General features: G+C 56.6%; 1 protein-coding gene and 1 long non-coding RNA gene across 2 annotated transcripts; one reads left to right on the top strand and one right to left on the bottom strand.

Moving 5' to 3' along the window:
• Positions 1–813: 813 nt before the first annotated feature.
• On the bottom strand, positions 814–13,666 carry LOC132652926 (uncharacterized). Its single transcript, XR_009590404.1, has 2 exons — positions 6,160–13,666; positions 814–1,291 (listed from the first exon to the last, which is right to left on the bottom strand). It is a non-coding gene; the product is annotated as an uncharacterized LOC132652926 (long non-coding RNA).
• Positions 13,667–19,138: 5,472 nt separating this feature from the next.
• Hes5 (hes family bHLH transcription factor 5) lies at positions 19,139–20,653 on the top strand. Its single transcript, XM_021656597.2, has 3 exons — positions 19,139–19,361; positions 19,448–19,613; positions 19,697–20,653. The coding sequence occupies exons 1-3, from the start codon at positions 19,308–19,310 to the stop codon at positions 19,975–19,977; spliced, it is 501 nt and encodes a 166-aa protein (XP_021512272.1). The 5' UTR covers positions 19,139–19,307; the 3' UTR covers positions 19,978–20,653.
• Positions 20,654–21,262: the final 609 nt, after the last annotated feature.

Genomic DNA, 21,262 nt, shown 5'->3' with positions numbered 1-21,262 from the left:
TCCCTATGGCTTTGAAGCTCTCCTGAGACTGAGCATCAAGGCTGAATTCATGATGAAGGAGGTTTGAAACATGAGAAGAGAAAGGGACAGTGTGTCTCCTGGACTAACTTCCTCCCACGAGGCTCCCCCAGGTTCACCTCTCCCCAGTATGGTTCCAAGCTGTGCCTTCAGTTAGCATTTAGACTCTAAACTGTAACAACAAACAACCTAGTTTTTCCTTTTTGGGGGGGATAAGATTTTGTTTATTTTTATTTTATATATGTGGGTGTTTTGCCTGCATGTACGTATGTGCACCACACAAGTGCTTGATGCCCACAGAGTCCAGAAAAGGGCATCAGTTTCCCTGGTACAATCACAGATGGTTGTGAGCCATTATGTGGTGCTGGGGCCCAGACTCCAGTCCTCTGTAATAGCAGCCAGTTCCCTTAGAGCTTTAGCCATCTCTCCAGTCCCAACAACCTTGTATGTCTGCTTTTCTGTCTGTCGTCTTCTCTTCTTCCGTCCTTTCTTTGCTGACCTGGAAATAGGTCTATAAACCAGGCTGGCCTCAGACATTCCTGCCTTTGCCTCCCGAGTGCTGGGACTAAAGGCGTGCGCCACCACCTGGCTCAGTCTCATTGTTCTTAACATAAAAAAAAAAGATCCAGGCAGGAGAGGTGGCTCCGTGGTTAAGAGCACTGGTTGCTCTTCAGAGGTCCTGAGTTCAATTCTTTGCAACCATGTGGTGACTCATAACCATTTACAATGGGATCCAATGCCCTCTTCTGCCATACAGGCATACACACAAATGGAACACACATGTACATAAATAAATCTTTTTTAAAATCCAACTTTACTGAAGAATACAAGAGACTCCGCGCAGTTAGAGATTAGGAAAATTCAGGTTAAGACCACCACAGGGGCCTTCCCACCGTCAGAAGACCCTGACCCAACCCAGCGCCCTGAGGATGTGGGGCAATGAGAACTCACAGGGACTCTTGGTGAGGTGGGAGATGGTGCAGCCACTTTGGACAACGGTGTGGTGAAATCTTACAGTTAGACTCACGCCATTCATGTGACCAGCATGTCAATTCCCAGGCACATAACCAAGCTAAACACAGGTATGTGCACGAACATTTACAGGTACCAGAAGCAGGGCCGGAGAGACAGAGAGTGGAGAACCGGCTGGATCTGAGTTTGGCTCACTAGTTCTCGCTGGGCATGGTGGCACGCGTCTGTAATTCCAGTACTGAAGGGTCAGAGATCAGATCCAGGGGGGTCAACAGCCAGACGTTCCTGCTAGAACAGCAGCCTTCAGATTCAATGAGAAACCTTGTCTCAAAAAGTAGGGTAGAAATTGAAAAAATTCCCATCTCCAAACAGTCTGGACATTGGGCTCAGAGTATGAATTCCGAAGCCCTGTTCCCAGGAGCTAGGGAGACAGCTCAGTTAATACCAGTAAAGAACTAAGTTTGATTCTGTGAACATGTACACCCACCCCCACACCCCTCCCCGCACACACAAGGATGGGGAGCGCCATGGTTGACACCTGAAGAGTGAGTGTGAATCTTCTCATCAGTGCCCCCAAAACTGTTCCCCAGGGAGCTCATGGAGAGCATCACAGCCCATCATTTCTGCTTTCACTTCTGTGTGACTTGAACGTCTCTGCCAGACATTGTCCCTTTTACCAGAAAAGAATTTGCAAGCAATGGATGAACACTCATAGCCCTGTGAATCCTGAACCACCAGGAAGACCCAAGAGGCCATGCTTTTCCCGGCCAGGGCCCAGTCAGCAATTAGGGCCAGCTGCCGCATAGCCTGCTTCCACAGGTAGGCAGGCTTCTTCCTCCTCACCACCCTTTCGCCCTAGGCTTGGGGATTCCTGTCTAGCCTTTACACCCAGAGGCCATCTCCAGGACAGGTACATGGACATTCATATCCCTGTGATTCCCAATAACTGGAAAGCGGAAACAACCAAGTATCTGTTATTTTTCAAAAATAATAAAGTCCCCAGGCCTGGTGGCACACGCCCGTAATCCCAGCACTCTGGGAAGCAGAGGCAGGTAGATCTAGTCCAGGACAGCCAAGGCTACACAGAGAAACCCTGTCTCAAAAACAAAAACAAACAAAAATATTTTTTTTAAAATAATGGGAAATGTGCTTTGCACTAGTGTGTCAAAACTTATGAATGCTCAGAGTGGCAGAGGCAGGTGGATCTCTGTGAGCTCAAGGATAGCCTGCTCTACAAAGGGAGTCCAGGACAGCCAAGGCTACACAGAGAAACCCTACATCAGGGGGGAAACAACAACAAAAACAAACAAGCAAAAAACACTACTATGGTCCCATCCTTCAGGCGTCTGAGCCAGGAGGAAAAAGAATCTCAGGCCAGGCTGGGCTATATAGTAAGACTCTATCTCAAAATAAGTAAAATCCCTACATTTCTTAAAAACTTATTCTTTTTAATCATGTACCTGTGCATGTGTCTATGTGCAGATATGCACACCTGAGGGTTGTGGCCTCAGAGCTTCTGGAGCTGGAGCTGCAGGGAGTTGTGGGCTTCCCAGATCTCCTGCAGGAGCAGTAGGCATTCCTAACAGCTAAGCCATCTTTCTAGCACCATATTTAAAAGAAAAATAAACCAGGAAGGACCCTGATGTGGCAGATCTGTCTTTACGTGACCCAGTCAACACTGGCAAGACCACCTTCACAAGGGCGCCCGACAGCTGTCCAGACTGTCTCACAACTTACCAGCAAAGACGAAAAGAGGAAAAGAAAAGAGGAAAGAAGACGTGGGCCTTGGCCCCTGGCTCAGCTTAGCTCACAGGCAGTTTCCTCAGGCACAAAAGGGAAGCCAGGGGAGGGCAAGAGCGAAAGCTCCAACAGCTGCACTTCCTGCTGCCTGCTAGGCTGAGGGTTCTTCTCAAAGTCAAAATAAGAGCTTATTTTCCACCACAAGAGGTTTTCTTTCTTACATAAACAGGATCATGGAACATAATTTTAAAGAGAAAATACTGAATATGTAAAAATATTGACGTATAGCAAGGCCCTAGTAGGGGGCTTTCCTGTGTCTGAAGGAAAGCATCCCCTCCCACAACAATAACTCATTCAAGTTATTCACACAATCATTTTCTCACGAGTGAATTCACTTCATCAGGCCCTCACTCATTCACGCTCCCACCCTCCCAGACACTCAGCATCCATGGGCAGCCCAGAGGCTTCAGTAACGTGTCAGCTAACTCTGGACTCAGTCCATCCTCATGGGGGCATACTGTCCAGACCTCCATGGCCTGGGAGCAGCAAAATCTAGGATCACCACGCCGGTAGAAGTCATGGCACCAGGGCAGTGCAGAGACAGAAGGCATGCGGCCAGTGTGCCAGGAGAGTCCTGTGGCTCAGTCAGCTGGGCTAGAGGTGGCCTAGGTCTCCCCGGCTTCGGTCCAGCTGAGGGCAGCTCCCAGGGCCTCTCAGCACCCTCTCTCCATAGTGGGCTCTGCCCTCCAGAGTCGTCAGGGTAGGCCCTGCTGAACACATCCCCTGTGGACTGACGTCATGGACCAGGACACACCTTGGGATCTTGGAATTCCTGACTGGAAGCTATGGTATGTGACAGCTGCTCGCCCAGCCGGCCAGTGCCCTGAGAGAATAAGCCCTGTGAGGATGGACAGCAGCCCCAGGCAGCAGCCTCTGAGCACCCGTGCAGGGTGGACTTCAGCTGAGAACCCTGGGCGCCAAGCAGATGTGGGCTTGGCTGTCCCTCAGAGACCAGTGATGGACTCCAGGCCTCAATCCTGTGTCACCCCAACGACCTCAGATACTGCTCCTCAGACTGTGCCCAAACAAGAAGTGCTGTCAATCCCTGCCCCCAACACACACACACACACACACACACACACACACACACACACGAGTGGCAGACAGGTTCTAGGGACTATGAACCAGCCATCCAACTTCCAACCTGCTGCTAAGTTGGATAGAGATTGTTTCTCTAGCCATCTGCATAGCTAGAAAAGCCTCACCCCAAGACAGAAGCCCCAACAAGGTCAGGCAGGTCCCCTATCCCAGTTACTGTTCTATGTGAGAAAAATAAAAGGTTCCTGAGCCAACTGGGCCTCACCTCAGTCCTGGGCTTCTCAGGTACCAACAGTCCTGCTCTGTTTATAACCCATTTGTGAAGCACCTACTGTGTGCTGCATCTGGGCCGCAGGAGGTTCTCAGACCTCTCCCTGAAGACACACATGCTAATAGGTGGAGTGCCAAAATGTGTAGGGGAAGTGGGGGTACCCAGGGGAGCAGCTCAAACCACATGGATACAGAAGGCTCAAGGACACACAAGGTAGCCAGGGACTGTTCAAGGTCTCTCTCTATGTGAAGACACAAAGGCTTCCGTGAACCTCTGCCAGGTCATGCTGGGTGCTGTGGGGTCTCCACAAGGCCAGGGAATTCCCCAGATAGGTGACTGACTTCTTTGAATTTCCATCTACCCCAGTCAACTTTCCCAGAACCTGGGAAAGAACCATTTCCTCCCTCCTCAGCCTAGTGCTGAAGTGTGACCGCTGGTAGCTGCTGAAAGCACCCGATGTCCGCTTGGGAACCTGGAGCTCAGCCCTTGTGTGGGAAACCCTTCTGGGGGCCGGGGGTAGAGGGTGGGGGGGTGGGAAGGCGGGGTATGGGGGGTGGAGGGGTGTCTTTCCTTTGGGCTATAAATAGGTGGATGCAGAAACCACTAGAGGGCAGCAAAACCCAAGCCTGGCTACTCCCTTCACCTTTCCGCCTCACAGCAGGAGAGGTTTGGCACTGGAGCGGCTGTGTTTACCTAAGAATGCCATATCCCTACCAGAGCGATGGTAATACAGGCTTTTAATGCCAGCACTTGGGAGGCAAAGGCTAGCAGACCTCTGAACTCAAGGCCAGTCTGGTTTACAGAGCAAGTTCAAGGACAGTCAGGGCTACACAGAGAAACCCTTTCTTGGAAACAGAAAAGGGAAGGAAGGAAGAAAAGAAGGAAGGGAGGGAGGAAGGGAGGGAGGGAGGGAGGGAGGGAGGGAGGGAGGGAGGGAGGGAGGGAGGGAGGGAGGGAGGGAGGGAGGGAGGGAGGGAGGGAGGAAAGGAAGGAAGGAAGGAAGGAAGGAAGGAAGGAAGGAAGGAAGGAAAGGAAGGAAGGAAGGAAGGAAGGAAGGAAGGAAGGAAAAGAAGGATGCCACATTTCTCCCACCATGGGGAGAAGGGAAAGCGCAGGGCTCCCCTCTCAGATACTGGTCTTCATGATCACAGATTCTGGACAGGGTCAGGGAATTGAGAGGAATTAGCACCTACCAAGGAATAAAGAAAAGGAGGCAAGGAGTCAAAGAGCAGCTCTGACTAAAGCAGAGAGCCCCCTGCCACCTCCACTTGACTTCCAAATGTCATGTGGCTCCATGGACAGGTGGTGTTCCCCCCTGAGATGAGGGGGATGTGCTTTACCCCTGGGGCGATGAGGATGACAGCACAAGCAGTGAATACCCACCATGGCTACTGGAGAGCTGAGGAGCTGACTCCTCAGCTCACAGGGGGAGGAGCAAGCATGGCCGAAAGCATCCCCAAGGGACTTTCCAATCATTTGGACCCAAAGAAGTGGACTGTGCTTTAACCACAGAATCAATGACGAAGCCAGCAGGACAAGAGCCCAGCCCTCAGCACAGGCCCAGCCTGGGTGGTACCAAGGCCTCTGGCCTAAGGGTACCCGGGACCTCAGGGTTGATGTCAGCCTCGGCACAGATGACACACTGACACTGACTCTGAAGACTGCTGACCAGTGCCCAGCTGTGCCTGCTCTGAAGTGTGTGCTGTGCACACATACACACACCTGCCATTACCCGAGGGAGGCCCAGATGCAGCCCCACACTGCTGTAACACTCGGTGCATGGCATGACGTACGGCATCCGCCCCCCAGCCTTGTTCCTGAATAAAACATGGGGCCCGAGATAGCCTGGAAGGAGCAGGACCCAGCTCTGGTCTGGCTGGGAAGGTCATGAAGCTGCTCCTCACACATCCATCTCCCATGAAATGCTGGCCTCACCCGCCCCCACGGACAAGCCAGACAGGGTACAGCCTTTGCACACAGAAATCCAGTGCCCCAGCACCCTTTCTCCAATATGAAGACGGTGGTGGTTCAGGGCCACTGTCAGGGCAGCTATCCCTCACCTGACCACGGTGCAGGCCTGCGCTGGAGCCAGTCTGGACAGCAGAACACAGAGTCCAGCCACAGAAAGAGCCACGGCAGCAACCTTGGCCTTCACCTCTGATTCCAAGGGCCTGGTGCCACAGCCACCAGGTCTCCATCCTGTCCCCTGTGGACAGGGGCTGCTCCAGCACACTGCACTTGGGTGACAGCAGGGATCTCCTGTCACCGGGGTTAGCACTTGGTGCAGAAAGAAAGCCAGGGTGGCTCTGACCTTTCCTTTCCCAATCCCCTCTTCTATGTAAGAGGAGGGGGCCAGAGGCGGGTGAACCAAGGCGGGGGCCACAGCCAGCCACTGCCCCCACCAGGCTGAGGCGTCCAGGGATGCAGCCTCTCTGTCTGCGGCTATGGCAGGGCTACTGCCCGCCCCACCCCACAAATCTCCATCAGGAGATCCCAGGCTGCCTCCAGGTCCCTGATAGACCCGCACTGCAAGCACCAGGCTCACGCTTCACTCCTGGAGCCTGAGACTCCGCAAACACCCAGAACGGGAGGCCACTGTGCCTTTTCGGCAGGGGGGTGAGGGGTTGGTGTGGGCTCTCGTGCTTTCCCACGCCCAGGAGCCAATGGGGATCTGGGATTGGACAACAGACCATGAACCTTCCCACAGAGGGGCCGGGCCATCCTCCATCAGCAGTGAGGGGTGGAGATCAGCAGAGACAAGGTCCTGGGCTGCACGGAGGTCCCGCTACTGGGCTTCTTGCCCTCGGATCTTACCTTCCACGCCCCCGAGAAAGTTGTGACTGCCTTGCACAGTGCAGTAGGATATCAGAGATCAGTGTCACCAGCAGCTCCTGCCCTGGCCCCAGCTTCCTATTGGAAAGTCAAAGGACAAGTGCCCTCTTGTTGTCCATCTGGCCATACAACTTGTCTGAGGACATGGACATACACACTTAATATTTTTGTGTTTTTTTTTTTTTTTTTTTTTTTTTGGTTTTTTGAGACAGGGTTCCTCTGTGTAGCCTTGGCTGTCCTGGACTCACTTTGTAGACCAGGCTGGCCTCAAACTCACAGAGATCCGCCTGCCTCTACTGAGATTATAGGTATGTGCCACCACACCTGGCTGATTAATCAGTTTTTTAATGACTTCAAGAATAGCCCTAGAAATGTCAAAACCATCATTCCCAGAGGTCCCTAGCCTCCTCCACCACATGCTCAACACTCCAGTGTCACTTTCTTCAGGAAACCACACATCCCTATGCCCGGCTAGTCCTTACGGCAAAAAGTCGCCCTAGTGTCGGTCAGGTAGCTAGCTCCTAGAGGAAGGGGGGCCCTCTCTCCTCCCCTCAGCATCTCTGTGACTTGGGGAATTGCTCCCTTTCTTTTTTGTCTGGTTTTTGCTTTTGGTTTTTGGTCACGTGGGCCAAGCTGGCTTTGGACTCACTGTTGCCGAGGATAACGTTAAACTCCCGATATTCCTGCCTCCTGAATGCTGAGATTACAAGTGCACCGCTATCCCCAGCGTGGTATTTCTGAGCAGGTAAAGTTGAGAGTCTCTTCCCCTTGCCCAGAGATGGGGTGTTTATGCTCCTCCTACCAGACAAGGCGCCTGAGGTGTGCAGAGAAGGCCTTGTCCAGACAGGAGCACCATGCGCCTGTCCCTCACCCTGAGTGGCAGCTTGGGTTGCTGAGAGGGAGGAAGTGAATGCTGGGGTGAGAACAGTGTGGGCAAGCCAGGGAGCAGGAAGCGTGCCAGCCCGTGTGGCTCTAGGCAGCACGTGTGGCAGGAGGAGAGAGACAGGGCAGCCCAGTGATGGCAGGGGAAGAGCGGAGGCACTGTGCCAGGCAGAACGGCAAGAGTGTGCAGGGCCTTCCTGGGAGTCCTTTTGGGGATGAGTGATGGAGCCCAGGAACGGTGCCAGTCTTGGGCAAAAGGGAGGGGTGGCGACCTGTGTAGATCTATAAAGCTGTGGTGAGGTCCCCAGCTCTGGGGACATGCTGGACTCCCACCGGTCAACAGGGAGGAGCCTCCCCGTGCACTTGGTCTGGCGTGAGGGTGGCCAGGTAGGCTGTGGTAGCCGCTTCGCCCACCCCCCCTGCCTGGAGGCCCTGAATGGCCGGGCGTCTTTTGTGGGAGAGCAGCTGGCGCCCAGCCCTTTATGTGGGGCTGTGGGAAAGTCCCCGGGCCAGCCTCTCACAGCCTCTCAAAAGCTGGGATTATCTCTAGCCAGCAGGACAGCCTCTCAAGGACCCTCCCCAGGAAGGTTGGGGGCAGGGACACCCCCATGAGGGTCTGTCCACCAGGCTCTGGCCCCAGAAGCCCTTTGGCCAGGAAATGTTCTTAAGAGGGAAGACCCCTGAGCACTGTACCCCCCCGCCCCCACCCAGCTGCCCAGGCTTGGAAACGCTCACTGCTCAGGCAGAGCTGCCAGGGGCAACAGAGGCCTTGCACCCACCTGAGTCCTAGCTCTCTCTTCTCTCCACCCTAGGCAGGCCCATAGCCAGAGGCTCGGCAGGGAGAGGTACACTTTGTTAACACAGACAGCACACAAGCTGAGCAGAACGACCCCCACCTCGCTCAGAGTTGGGGCCTGGAGAGGATCACATGTGGCTGTCGCCTGTCACTCTGGACTCTCCCTGACTCACCAACTACATCCCAGCCTAGAGCACAAGTATGTGTCAACCACTGGGAAACCAAACGAAGATCCTGGCAGTGCCAGGCTCAGGAAAATAGCTCTCCAGCAGCCCTGATTCCAAGGCCACTCCAAAGTCTCCTCTGTCTACCAGGCTGAGAACACAGCTGGGCTGGGCCCACCATCAGCCCCATTCCACAGATGAGAAAACTGAGGCCCAGGCAGTTCAACCTCTATAGTGGCAGCTCATGGCTTTGAACCCTGTGCTCACAGCCCTTTTAGACTCATGGGTAGGGCAGGAGGCAAGCCTCCTTTAGAGTACCCTCCTCACACTTTTAGTGTGACACAAGAGCTGTGAGAACTCCAGGGCACTCAAGGCCAGATGTGCTGACATCCACCGGGTTGCCAGGGAGCTGTTGCCGCTGGCCGGGGCCTCAAAGGCCACCTAGTGGGGGAGCCCCCGCCCTGCCTGCCCTGAGGACTGCTCCCAGATGGCCTCTGGGGCCAGGATCTTGGCTCACAAAGCCCAGGCGGCCCCATGGCGAACGAGTTTGTTGCCGCGCACGCGCCTTTTGTGGGGGATGAATGTCTAAGGCAGGAGTAGGGTGTGGGAACCCACCCGGAGCGGGCCTCCCGCCCAAATCATTCATTCATTCATGTTCTCTCTGTCTCTATCTCTCTCCTCTCTGCCTTTCTGTCTGTCTGTCCTCTCTCTCTCTCTCTCTCTCTCTCTGTGTGTGTATGTATGTTGGCTGCACCCTGGAAAGAAGACAGAACCAGCCCTAGGTGCTGCCTTGGCACTCTTCGGCCCCACCGTGTGGCCTCAGGTAGACATACGGGGTTCCGCGCAATACAGAAATGTCTGTCTCCCTTCTCCCCATCGCCTGCAGAGAAGCAGGAAGCGGGGCTGGCAGGGCTGCTTGCTCTCCTGAGGAGATGACTTTAGGGTGGAGAAGCCAACGTCTGCTCAGGACACCTGTGGAAAGATCAGGGAACTCTGGGACCAACTTGGGCATTTCCAGGTGGAGTCTCAGTCCTGGGAGCGGGCTAGGAGGCTAAGGGAGGAGGCCCTCCAGATCTGAGCAGCAGCTCAAGGCCCCTCTTTTGCCCAGTCCCTTCATCTGTCCACTCCACACTCTGAGACCAAGCTCCAGAACCTGGCACCTAGGGGCCACTTATCAAAGCAAGTAAGTGGGTACTGCTCTGTGGGAGATGGCCAGTCTGCCCTGCATCCTCCTGTGCCAGAAGCTGGAGGAGCTGGCAAAGCTCCCTCTACCGTCGTCTGCATCTGTGCTCCAGGGCCCAGGAGACCCCACTCACCCAGTGCTGTCGGGGGTGCTGGACAGAGGGCCTCGGGTGTGGGTCCTCTATGCTGGTTATGGAGAGCCTCACACTGGCCCAGAAGCCCTGTCTCTCAGAGCTGGTCCTGGCTGCCCAATGAGAACATGAGCTAGGAGCCTCGGAGCACCTCAGGTCCCAAGAGGGAGTTGGAGTTGGACATCAAGAGAGGGACTAGGAGCCAGGTGGCATACACCTTTAACCCCAGTCCTCAGGAGGCAGAGGCAGGGAATGTCTGCATTTGGAGGCCAGCCTGGTCTACAGAGCAAGTTCCAGGACAACTGGGCTACATAGAGAAATTCTGTCTTGAAAAAAAAATACAAACAAACAAACAAAATGGAGGAAAGAAAGAGAGGTATATTAATGGGTCAGGATGAAGTATTCACTGGGTTATGGCTGAGTCCTATCTGTATCTCCCTAGATGGCAGAGTCTCCCAGAGACACAGTCTGACTGAGTTTGGGTCCTGCCCATCTCACATGTTACCAGCAGGGTGGTGGAGGTGGCGTGCGTGTCAATATTCTGTTAGCCAAGGTGGCAGAAGGGACCTCCCATCAGGGCCCTAGAGTCCCCATTCTACAGTATTCTGGGGAATTGCTCTGCTATGGAGGCCATCCCAGGCATTGCCCAGGCCCCCAATCCCTGACAGGCCCTTGGTCTTCTGCCTATGTTTGGGTGTGATCAGCTGTCATCGCCCAAAGGCCTTCTTGCTTCTTTACAGCTGCTACTCACTCTGGATTATGTTCCCCTCTGGAAGCAGGGTGGCCCATGTTTCCTCAGGCGGTCCCTGTGACCCTGAAAATCTGAGGGGCTCCATCCTCTAGCTGGAGATGGGCAACAGGAACTTCTAATGCTGGAGACCAGGACTGGGGGCAACCCCAGACCCTAGGAGAAGAGCTTCAGGAACCTCCTGTGTCCTTTCTGCCAAGGCCCAAGGCTTCCCCTCCCTGCCTCAACCCCAGTCCTTCCACTCCGACCTGAGCCACCATCTGGCAGTTTGGCCTTGAACTCCTCTGTGCCTTAGTTTGTTTACCTGTCCAATGGGTATGACGGTGCTGGACCTCTGGAGGCAATGCCACTTGGTAAAAAGCAGCTGGTCCTCCAGTGGAAGTCTACATGCCAACCTCATGAGAGTGAAAAAGTAAAAAGTCCTTGGAGTGGGAGTGAGGACAGCTGTTTCCTGTAAAGGCTGCAGGACTACTCCAGTCTGGGTGGGTGGTGCCTCCCTGACCCTCCTCTGGTCTACATCAAGGTAGGCACAGGTGAGGGATGGCCGCACACAAGATTTCATCAGCTACCCCGATGTTTCAGCCTCACGCCTTGTGTCAGATGACAGAACATTCTTATTTGGATGTTGGTTGTTTCAGAATGCAAATACCATTCTTGGAGGGCAATGGGGCCCTGATACTCCACACCTGCCAGCTACCTGCCTCTGACCCCCTAAACCAACTGAGGGAACCCACCGTTACCCCCACTTTGCAGAAGTGTGTGTTAAACGTGGTGCAACAGGCTGCATAGCTGGGGAGAGACAAGGATGGCATCTGGGGAGGGTTCCATATCTTGTCTCGAGACTGAGCCGAGGGTGGGACAACAGCCCCTGGCCTAGGCCTGACGGCCTGCCTCCCTGGCTGTGTCACCGCACTCCTCTAGACCACGGTTCCCACACTGTGGTGGCAGCGGCCGCGCGGGAAGCGTGCCCAGCCCGCGGCATTAGTGCCGGGGCCTGCTTCTGAATGAACGAGGGCGGCGGCGGGGGGATTGAGGAGGGTAGCTCCCAAAAGACCATCTGGCTCCATGTTATAATAGAGCAATAAAGGGCTCATCTGCTTTTCAGGAGTTGGGAAGGAACTGCCCTCTGCACCACAGTTACGAAGCAGCTTGGGCCTGCGACCCCAGCACCACTCTGGTCCATGGCGGCTGGTGGATAGAGTGTGGCCACGTGAGCCAGATAGACCCTCGTGCTGCGCAGAGAGCATCCGCCCCAGTTTTCCCACCACCCACCTCGTTGTCCTGAGCCCCCTCCCCCTTTGGCCACCTAAGGCAAGTTGAGGTGGGCAGAATCTGCTTTGGAAGCTCCGGGGCAGGGACCCCTGCCTAGGGCTGCAGTGCGTCAAGTTCCAGGGGCCTCGGGGCCTCACCTCACACAATGCCTGTCAGCACACAGAGCTCTCACGGGTGGGGACACCTGACCACAGCTCAGCAGACCTGGAGTTTCCAGGCCCAGCGGGAACAGAGGGGCTGCGGCAGGGACTAGTGTCTTCACTCTGTCTTCACAGAGCACTTCCCTGAGGTTGTTGGGGTACACTCTCCAGCCCCAGGCCCCACCTTAGTCAGATGAGAAAGGAGGTTTTGGAAAGGGAGTATCTCCAGGCCAGCCACCATCAATCCCCAGAGCCCTCAGGGGCCAGTGGGTAAGCAAAAGAGATCGGGGCACACTGAGGTGCAAAGCAGAGAGGACATGGGGAGCGGCTTGTACCAAAGGAGCCTGAAGTGGCCCGAGCCACCCAGCAGTGTGCCAGGCTTGTGACCCCGCGCTAGGCCCACCATCAGACTCACCGTGCGGAGGAGGGACCGCTCTGGAGTCTAGAGCTCAGCCCCTCCGCCCTAGCCGGTACATGCCAGCCCTTCTGAGGCTGTTCTCGCAGAGGTGGGAGGGGGGAGCTGTCCCCTGATTCAGTCGCCCGCGCTTAGCACCACGCACAGTGCGGGTTCTGGGGCACCTGTTTGGGCATGGTAGCAGGCCACCCTGGCTGCAGATGCTCCTTCTGGGCTGAATCTCAGTAGGGTACCTCAGCAAGGTCCACAAGCTGGAGTCAGTTCCTCAAGACCCAGGGAAGCCGCGTCCTATGGGTCCATCTTACAGACAGGTAAACTGAGTCTCTAGGAAGATCGAGATGTGCTCACCTGTGTAAAAGTCAAGGGCAGAGCCAAGCCTTGAACTGGCCCAGGTCCTTTGTCAGTCCTTGTCAGCCTGCTCTTTGGAACTCGCCTGAAGTAATCCTTCTGTGGCAAAAACCGGCAGAGTCGAGCTGCTCCCGGAGCACGTCACTGAAATGCCGCAGGGGGCAGGGGTATGTCTACAAGGTGAGGGTGGTGCACACACAGAGAACTTTGAACCTGAGGCTCAGACTGTGGAGTCTAGCCCGAAAAGCAGAGTGTCATAGCCTCACCCCGTGGAACAGAGCGTGGCCAGCACCTCAGGGTTGCTGCCTGTGGCTCTCAAGGCCCTGGAGGTTCAGGGCAGGTGTGGAAAGGGGAAGCAGAGGCCCCAGCAAGGCAATTTCAGTAGCTGAGGAGACCCACAGCTGGAGAACCACAAGTAGAGAGGCCTCCACACAGAAGCAGGGAGGCTGGCCCGCCCCCATGAAGGTTTGATTTCCTCTTCTGTGCAATAGGTGGGACCCTAACAAACCTTAGCTCACAGAACCCTGCCTGCTGGTGCCCGGCCCTTCTCCGTGCTCTGCACGCCCGGAGCCCCCAAGCTGCTTGGCTCACCAGGGCAGCCGAGAGGGGAGAGCAGTTGCCCCGGCTAGTGCACCTAAACATGGACACAGGCAGGAGCACACAGGTGTGGGCATTTGTGCGTGGACACACAGGCATGGACACACAGGCAGGAGCACACACGTGTGGGCATTTGTGCATGGACACACAGGCAGGAGCACACACGTGTGGGCATTTGTGCGTGGACACACAGGCAGGAGCACACACGTGTGGGCGTTTGTGCGTGGACACACAGGCAGGAGCACACAGGTGTGGGCATTTGTGCGTGGACACACAGGCAGGAGCACACACGTGTGGGCATTTGTGCGTGGACACACAGGCATGGACACACAGGCAGGAGCACACAGGTGTGGGCATTTGTGCATGGACACACAGGCAGGAGCACACAGGTGTGGGCATTTGTGCGTGGACACAGGCAGGAGCACACAGGTGTGCAGATGTACATACCGATGAGTTGCTAGGCCTGAAGGAGCAGAAATGTGGCTCTCGGGACAGGGAGTGCATGTGGAAGCACTTTATAAACTACATAGTGGCAAATGTCCTCTTCGGGAAATACTGACAGAGGGGCCCTTGCTGCCAGCCTGTTGATTGGAGTTTGATCCCGGGAAGCCACATATTAGAAGGAGAAAACTGACTTCTGCAAGTTGTCCTGACCTCTACAGACATGTATACACACACACAGACACACACACACATGAGAGATAGGCAGATAGATAGATAGACTGACAGATGGATGTAAGATGAAAATGTCAATAAGAAAACCAACCAAAGTCTTGCTCCACACCATGCCGACATTCGGGGATTCTCTATACACCTCCTGCCCTGTCCTGTGGGCCTCCTGGTCAGGAGTTTCCTGTCTTCACTGTAACTCCATGCTGGACCCAAGCTACAGCCCCTGAATCCCTCCTACGGTTAGGGTCTCTCTTCCAGAGCTCCTCTGCCCACGCTCCAGGCCACGCTAGCCTCTGCTCAGCCCCTGCACACTGGTCTCTGCCAACGGAGACGAGATGCCGTGGGAAGGAACGATGCCTTCTTGGACATAGTGCCTCGGTCCAGCTCTTGGGAAAGGGGAAGATTCAGGGCACTGGCCATGGAGAGCCCTATGGCTTTCCTCCCAGCCCCACGGGGGACACAGACGCCTAAGTGCTGACAAAAGGCAGGCGTTGATCGTGTGCCATGCTGACAGCCCACCCTCTGTCCCTCATCAGTCATCTGGTTGCCTGCCACCTGGAGCATTGGCTCCGCTGATGGGCATGTTACTTTCCTCACACTCAAAGTACACACCCAAAGGTCAGACTACGCATGATAGCATCTATCTGCCCCCAAAGTGCACATTCATTCCTGGGGACTGTCCCCCAGCTATCGCTCACATTAGCACCCTCTGCTCAGCTGACTTGTCTCTCCTGGAGCTGCCTCCACCTCCCTTTAAGGCTCAGGAAAGCAAGCCACTGTTGAGGGTTTGGACTCCAGCCTTAGCTAGGGGTGGCAGCACATGTCTGTGAGGGTGAGGCAGGACAATCTCAGATTGGAGGCCAGCCTGAGCTACACAGTAATTCCCCGTCTCAGTTGAAAAGAAGAAAAATCCCAGCCTGGACCTCCATCTTGTTCTCTGTGCTGGTCAGCGCACAAGCAGGAGAGGGTGCCTTGGAGTCAAGTCTGAGCTGGGAATTTACAACAAACTGCTTAGAAAGCATTTGGCAGTTTTGACCGAGGAAGTCTCCCGACTTGCACTGCCAGCCTGTGAACTGGAGATAAAAACTCTGTCCTCCCAGCTGGCCTAGGAAGCTCCGCATTTAGCAGGGATACCCTTAGTCGGGTACACCTCCCCTGCAGACCCTGCCTGGAGCATCACAGACAGCACAGTCCCCCAAGGCAGACTCAGCAGCTCCTAATGCTCCTCTCTCCCAGGTCAGGCTCCTGCCATAGCCAGCTGTCCTTCCGGATGGCTGACTAGGGAAAAGGAGGCATCTCCTGGCAGCAGAAGGCTGGACCGGGCTCAGCACGGGACAAACCTGCTGCAGTCATGACTTGGGGAGACTGTCGCCATAATCAGTCACTTCCTTGCCGCCAGTTCCCAGATGAGTGGCTTTCTGCCACTCGAAGCACACTTTCCACTCACTGGCCCCAAGTGAGGGCACCGGAGAAGGGAAGAAGAAAACGGGCTGCTCTTTCCCTTTCGAGTGCATCCTCGCTCCAGACCCACCCCACCCCTTGTCTCGTCCACTGTAAATGCTGTGGAAGCTGGGGCAGCAGGCTGGGGGTGCTGCCTCTTCTAGGGCCCAGTGGTCCTCCACGGCCGCACAATCTCTATGCTCTTCTCTAGACAACCTCCCAACTGTGGCCAAATGTACATGACATAAAAATTCTCCCACTTCTGTTCACACTTGTTAAATATACCTGCGACATTGAGCAGCTGTCACCACCACCCATGTTCATCTCCTGAGCCAGAACTGTTCCCATTAGGCACTGCCACCCCGTGTCCCTCCACCCCAGCTCTTGACGGTCACTGTTGCATTTTCGGCCCATGCATTTGCCAACTCTAGTTCCTCCCATAGTTGGAGTTGTGGAGAGTCAGGCCTTTTGAGGCTGGTTTGTCTCCTTAGCACAAGGGCCGCAAGGTCCACCCATGTTGTCTCAAAGCGATCGATCTTCCACCGTACGGATGTTTCACCTGTTCTTTTTCTGCTCGTTGGTCCGTGAACACTTGGATGGCTTTGGCTCCTTGGCTACTGTGTATGGCACAGCTGTGAGGGCCGGTATGAAAATGTTGAGTATGCTTATGACTTTTATGAGCATAGGCATGGAAGCAGAATTTCTTAATTATAAAATAATTTCGTTTAATTTTTGTCTGCCCTCCAAACTATTTACCGCGGTGCCGTACTCCATCCCATGGGAGCCCTCCTTCAGGGAATGGGAGCACCTCCCCAAGGCCCTTTCTCATCCGAGGAGATCCTCAGCCTGCCTGTGACTTTCAGCACGGCCACAGCAGACTCAGTCTGCACACACAATCTACAAAACAGTATGATTACTCAATTGAAGGGCCTTGCCAACTCCAGACCCTGCCCAACCTCAACTGCTGTCCCTCCCCCAGACTTGCTGAGTTCTTAGGTTGGGTGCTCTGAAAGGCAAACTGGGGACACCTACCCTACCCCGCCCTGCTGAGCTGGCAGGAGGAGCCAACTCCCCTCCCCCACCTCACAGTGCCCCTGCAAAGCCCGCCAGCTAGAGCCTTCACCCCTCCCCCTTTGCAGCTACTCAAGTCGGATGGTGTGAGCCAGGAGCCCAGCGAGTTTCCCACACTTTGGCCCCATTCACAGTGTTAAACGGCCCACAAAGGCCAGGCGTGTGCCTCAGAGGCCGCCTGGGCTGCCATCTGGCCCGCACTCGGGGAGGCAACCAGCCTTTCATCCGGCTGGGATTTAACACCATTCATTTCATATTTCCCACAACTGAAAATTGGATCAAAGCTGCTCGGGTCCAGGAGGGTTGTGAGGAGGAGCGGGGGTGGGGGGCCTCCCCGTGGCCCACCCACCACCCTCACCTCTGGGAGGCTGCTCTCCTAACCCACTGCGGGTGGGCGAGCAGTTGGGGTGGGATGGAGGTTGGACCACATTTCCTGACACGTGTCTCACTTGGGTGAGGTGCTGGATCAGGGGAGGGTCCTGGGAGGAGAGGGCACCAGTCTTAGCCAACAGTCCCCACCAAAGTCTTGGGAAGCAAGCCTGTGCTTGATGACGGGCACACCTAGGAGCAGTCTTGGGTCCTTGACGCCTGCTGCCAAGCACTAATAGTCAGCACACACATAGGCTCAGACCCCGTTTCCAGGTGAATGGCTTCAGGCCCTCCCTGCTCTGCATCCCCTCAGCCCTCTGGTCACCTGCGTGCTCCTGAGCCCGGAGGCACCGGGGCTCCCAGGACAGGTTATCCTGGCCCCCCTCCCCGGGATTTGAGATCCATGACAACCATATGGCGTGAACTTCTTTTAGGCTGCAAACAAGACTCTACCGAGCAACATCAGGGACTCCTCAGCCTTGTAGTCTGGGGTGTTGCCTCCCCACCACACAGTCCACAGCAGCCCCTGCGAAGTCCTCAGGACTGTAGAAGCAGAGGCCTGGCATACAGCCTCAGCCTCCCTCCTAGGAGAGGAGCCTCCAGCTCAGGTGAGGGGTGTGGTGAGGTCTTGGGGAGGTGAATACAGGTCCCTATCTTGCCCTGGACAGAACATCCTGTCCTGTCTCAGAGCCAAGCCTTCCGCACTGTCCCAGATGGTTCCATCCGTGGTAACCAACGAGCCTTGTGCAAAGAACTTACGGAGCTGGGCCTGGCAAAAGGCCGCTTACAGCGGTGGAGCCCTCAGTTCCTGAGCTCAGATACATCTGACATCTGTCCAGAGAACCCGGGTCCAGCTCTCGGCTGCAGTGTTGTGATGCCAGCCTCCTTCCTAGACCTGGCTAGGTCTTAGGTTGTTCCTGGGAGGAAGCACAGGCCTCATGCCCTCCCTCAGCCCCTGCAGAGTATGGGAGAAACAGTACAGGTTCCAGATGGAGGGGCGCTGCCACGTGGCCATCTCCCAGAGGTCCAGGTGGGACTAGTAAGGTGGCCTGGCATCACCCAGAGGGACCCATCCGTGCCGGCACAGCACTCACCCTGCACCCTAGTCTCCCGTCTGCACCTGGTATACACACACAGCCAGTGCTGAGGAAAGCAGGAGCACACAGGTGCTGGTGCACTCTTGTGGGCGCACACACACACAGGGTGGGGGTGGCTGCGAGAGGAGTTAAGGACAGCTAAGGCTTCCTGGCAGCACGCAGGAGTGGTGATTACTGACAGCATGAAGACGCGCTATGGTACCCACTGGCCCAAGCAGTGCAGATCCGAGTGGGCACAGGGGTTCCCGCAGGCTTCCTGGGCATGGGCTTCATACTGGCCACCAGCCACAGCAAGTTCAGGTAGCCCGGAAGTACGCCGGGCAGGCTCTACACGCTGAGGTAATATCTAGCCATTTCTAGCTCTGGAGAAGCCACTCCTCCCAAGGGGCAGTTTGGGAGCTGGCAATACAGAACCTATGTCTTAAATCCTACGTAGTCTCTCTCACCCTCTACCTGTAGACAGCATGACAGCGGCACCTTTTGGGGGGAGTGTGGCCTACTTTAACCCACTATGCCCGTGGGCAACAGGTTCCCAGCTGGGGAGAGAACCCACTCCTCTGGAAGCCGCTGTCTGTTAATTGTAAAACTCATTTTTCTGCGCCTGTGGCCTCTGCCAGCCAGCGGTGGGGAGCCGCTGGGGAGTAGGAGGGGGGCACTCCTTCCTGCCCTCCCCACCTCCCTGCGGCCTGGGAAAAGGCAGCATATTGAGGCGCGGGGCTCTCAGCATCAGGCCCCGGGATGCTAATGAGGGCGAGCGCGTTCCCACAGCCCGGACATTGTGCCGCGCGGCCCACCTGCTCCTCGGGGAGCGACCATTGTGCCCGCGCCAATTCACAGGCAATTTAGCGTGCGCTAATGGGCCGGCGCCTTTGTGCGGCCGGCGCCGCCATTGGCCGCCGAGTGTGGGAACGGCCGCGGCGCCCGGACCCCAGGCGCCGGGCCACTGCCCGCGCCTATATAGGGCTGGCGCGCGGGGCTCGGGGCCGCGCCAGCCCGGGACGCCTGGCTTTGCCCGCTCCGCTCCGTTCCCCATCGCCTCCAGAGCGCCAGGCATGGCCCCAAGCACCGTGGCGGTGGAGATGCTCAGCCCCAAGGAGAAAAACCGAGTAAGTGCCGCGCGCCCAGCGCTCGCCGTCCCGTTCCCCCGGGGCCTCCGGCGTCCGCCGCCCGCCTGACGCCTCTCCTCCCGCAGCTGCGCAAGCCGGTGGTGGAGAAGATGCGCCGGGACCGCATCAACAGCAGCATAGAGCAGCTGAAGCTGCTGCTGGAGCAGGAGTTCGCGCGGCACCAGCCCAACTCCAAGCTGGAGAAGGCCGACATCCTGGAGATGGCCGTCAGCTACCTGAAGCACAGCAAAGGTGAGCCCCGCGCCCGCCCCCGCCGCCCCGCTCCCGCCGCCCGCCCCGCGCGCCCCACTCACGCCGCCCGCCTTTCCTCACAGCGTTCGCCGCAGCCGCCGGCCCCAAGAGCCTGCACCAGGACTTCAGCGAGGGCTACTCATGGTGCCTGCAGGAGGCCGTGCAGTTCCTGACCCTGCACGCCGCCAGCGACACGCAGATGAAGCTGCTGTACCACTTCCAGCGGCCCCCCGCTCCCGCCGCGCCTGCCAAGGAGCCCCAGGCGCCCGGCGCCGCGCCCCTGCCGGCGCGCTCCTCCGCGAAGGCCGCCACCGCCGTCTCCACCTCGCGCCAACCCGCCTGCGGCCTCTGGAGGCCCTGGTGACCCCGCGGGGCCCGGAGCGGAGCGAAGGAGGAGCGCGCTCCTCTCGCTCCTCTCTCCCCAGCCGCCGCTCAGCCCCGGGTTGGCCGCACCTTCCTGCGAAGGCTCCCTCCCCAGGCTGGCTGGCCAGCAGGAGGCTCATTCTTCAGAGAATGTGTGTGCAGAGTTGTCATTCAGGGACAGTCGGGGCCCGCCCTCTGCCGCGCGTCCGACCCTGTGGGGTTGTTTTGTGTTTGCATTTCAGCAAGTGACTTCTGGGAAGTTCCCTGTCACCGGGAGTTCTATGACATTTGTAGTCAGGGGTGGCTCACCCCAGCCCGTAGAGGACTTTCTTCGGGGCCCGCTGCTGCTGGGCCAGCACCCTGCAGGCGGGCCGTGCCCTGGGCACACTTGCCTTTTGTGAAGGCGGAACAACAGGTGTTTCCTCATAGGAAAGCACTCAGCCTGCGTGGACATAGGCCAATGGGACCTCGCCTAAAGATCCACGTGGCCTTAGCTGTCTAATACAGGCTCATAGTGGGCTGTCTGGGAGGGTAGGGTCTCCATGATGATCCTTAAAGGATTCCTTTGCGTGGGTGGGTGCGTGTGGGCACGGTTTTGTACTTAGAATTTCAACGCTTCCTCATGTGGGAGACCACAGGCTGCTCTGAAGGCTTCTAATAAAACTTCCAGCCCTCTGTGCGTGCGTGTCCCCTGTCCTTGGCAGCCACGGGGGCACCCTGCCCCATGACGGGGGTGGAACGTTTATGGAGAGGGATCAGGAGGGGTGCTTGCTGGCGGTTCTCTAACAGAGAAAAGGGGAGGCCAGCGGCAGGAGGTGAAGGGGAGAGGCACACAGATCTGCTTCCGAAGGGAGGGGTCGGGACAACTGCAGTCCTCCTGCTGCTGAGAGGAAGCCTAGAGCCGCAGCGGCTCCCCTACCGCAGCAAGCCTTGGCCGTAAAGCCTGAGACAGTGCCTGCCCCAGCTCCTGCTACCCTTGTGCACCAGTCCAGCTAATCCGGAAACGCCCTCCCTCCCGCCGGGTGGCCCACCCATTCTATTCAATGAACCTGGTAGGTATGGCCATTGTCTCAGACAGGGCTACATGGCAGGCTGGCTGAGACCACAGGGCCCCAGAACCACAGTTTCCAGGTGCCCCAAAGACAACATTCATGGAGCAAGGAGGGGGAAGGCGCTGTGTGTGTCTGCAAGTCGCCCTGACCTTGGCCTTTCCTCGGCAGTTCTCATCAAGCCCTCCTCTCATCCCTCTCCCTCTCCTCTGCCAGTGGCCACGTGAAGAGGACCCT

The sequence above is a fragment of the Meriones unguiculatus genome, chromosome 3 (genome assembly GCF_030254825.1).
Source record: "Meriones unguiculatus strain TT.TT164.6M chromosome 3, Bangor_MerUng_6.1, whole genome shotgun sequence".
In the NCBI taxonomy this organism is placed as follows: Eukaryota; Metazoa; Chordata; class Mammalia; order Rodentia; family Muridae; genus Meriones; species Meriones unguiculatus.
Note: the sequence above shows the minus strand (reverse complement) of the source record. Positions and strands in the feature narration are given on the sequence as shown.

Coding starts and splice junctions, on each gene's coding strand:
- Hes5 (XM_021656597.2), top strand. CDS start 19,308: ATGGCCCCAAGCACCGTGGCGGTGGAGATGCTCAGCCCCAAGGAGAAA. Junction 19,362..19,447: donor GCCCCAAGGAGAAAAACCGA/GTAAGTGCCGCG, acceptor CTCCTCCCGCAG/CTGCGCAAGCCGGTGGTGGA. Junction 19,614..19,696: donor CTACCTGAAGCACAGCAAAG/GTGAGCCCCGCG, acceptor CTTTCCTCACAG/CGTTCGCCGCAGCCGCCGGC.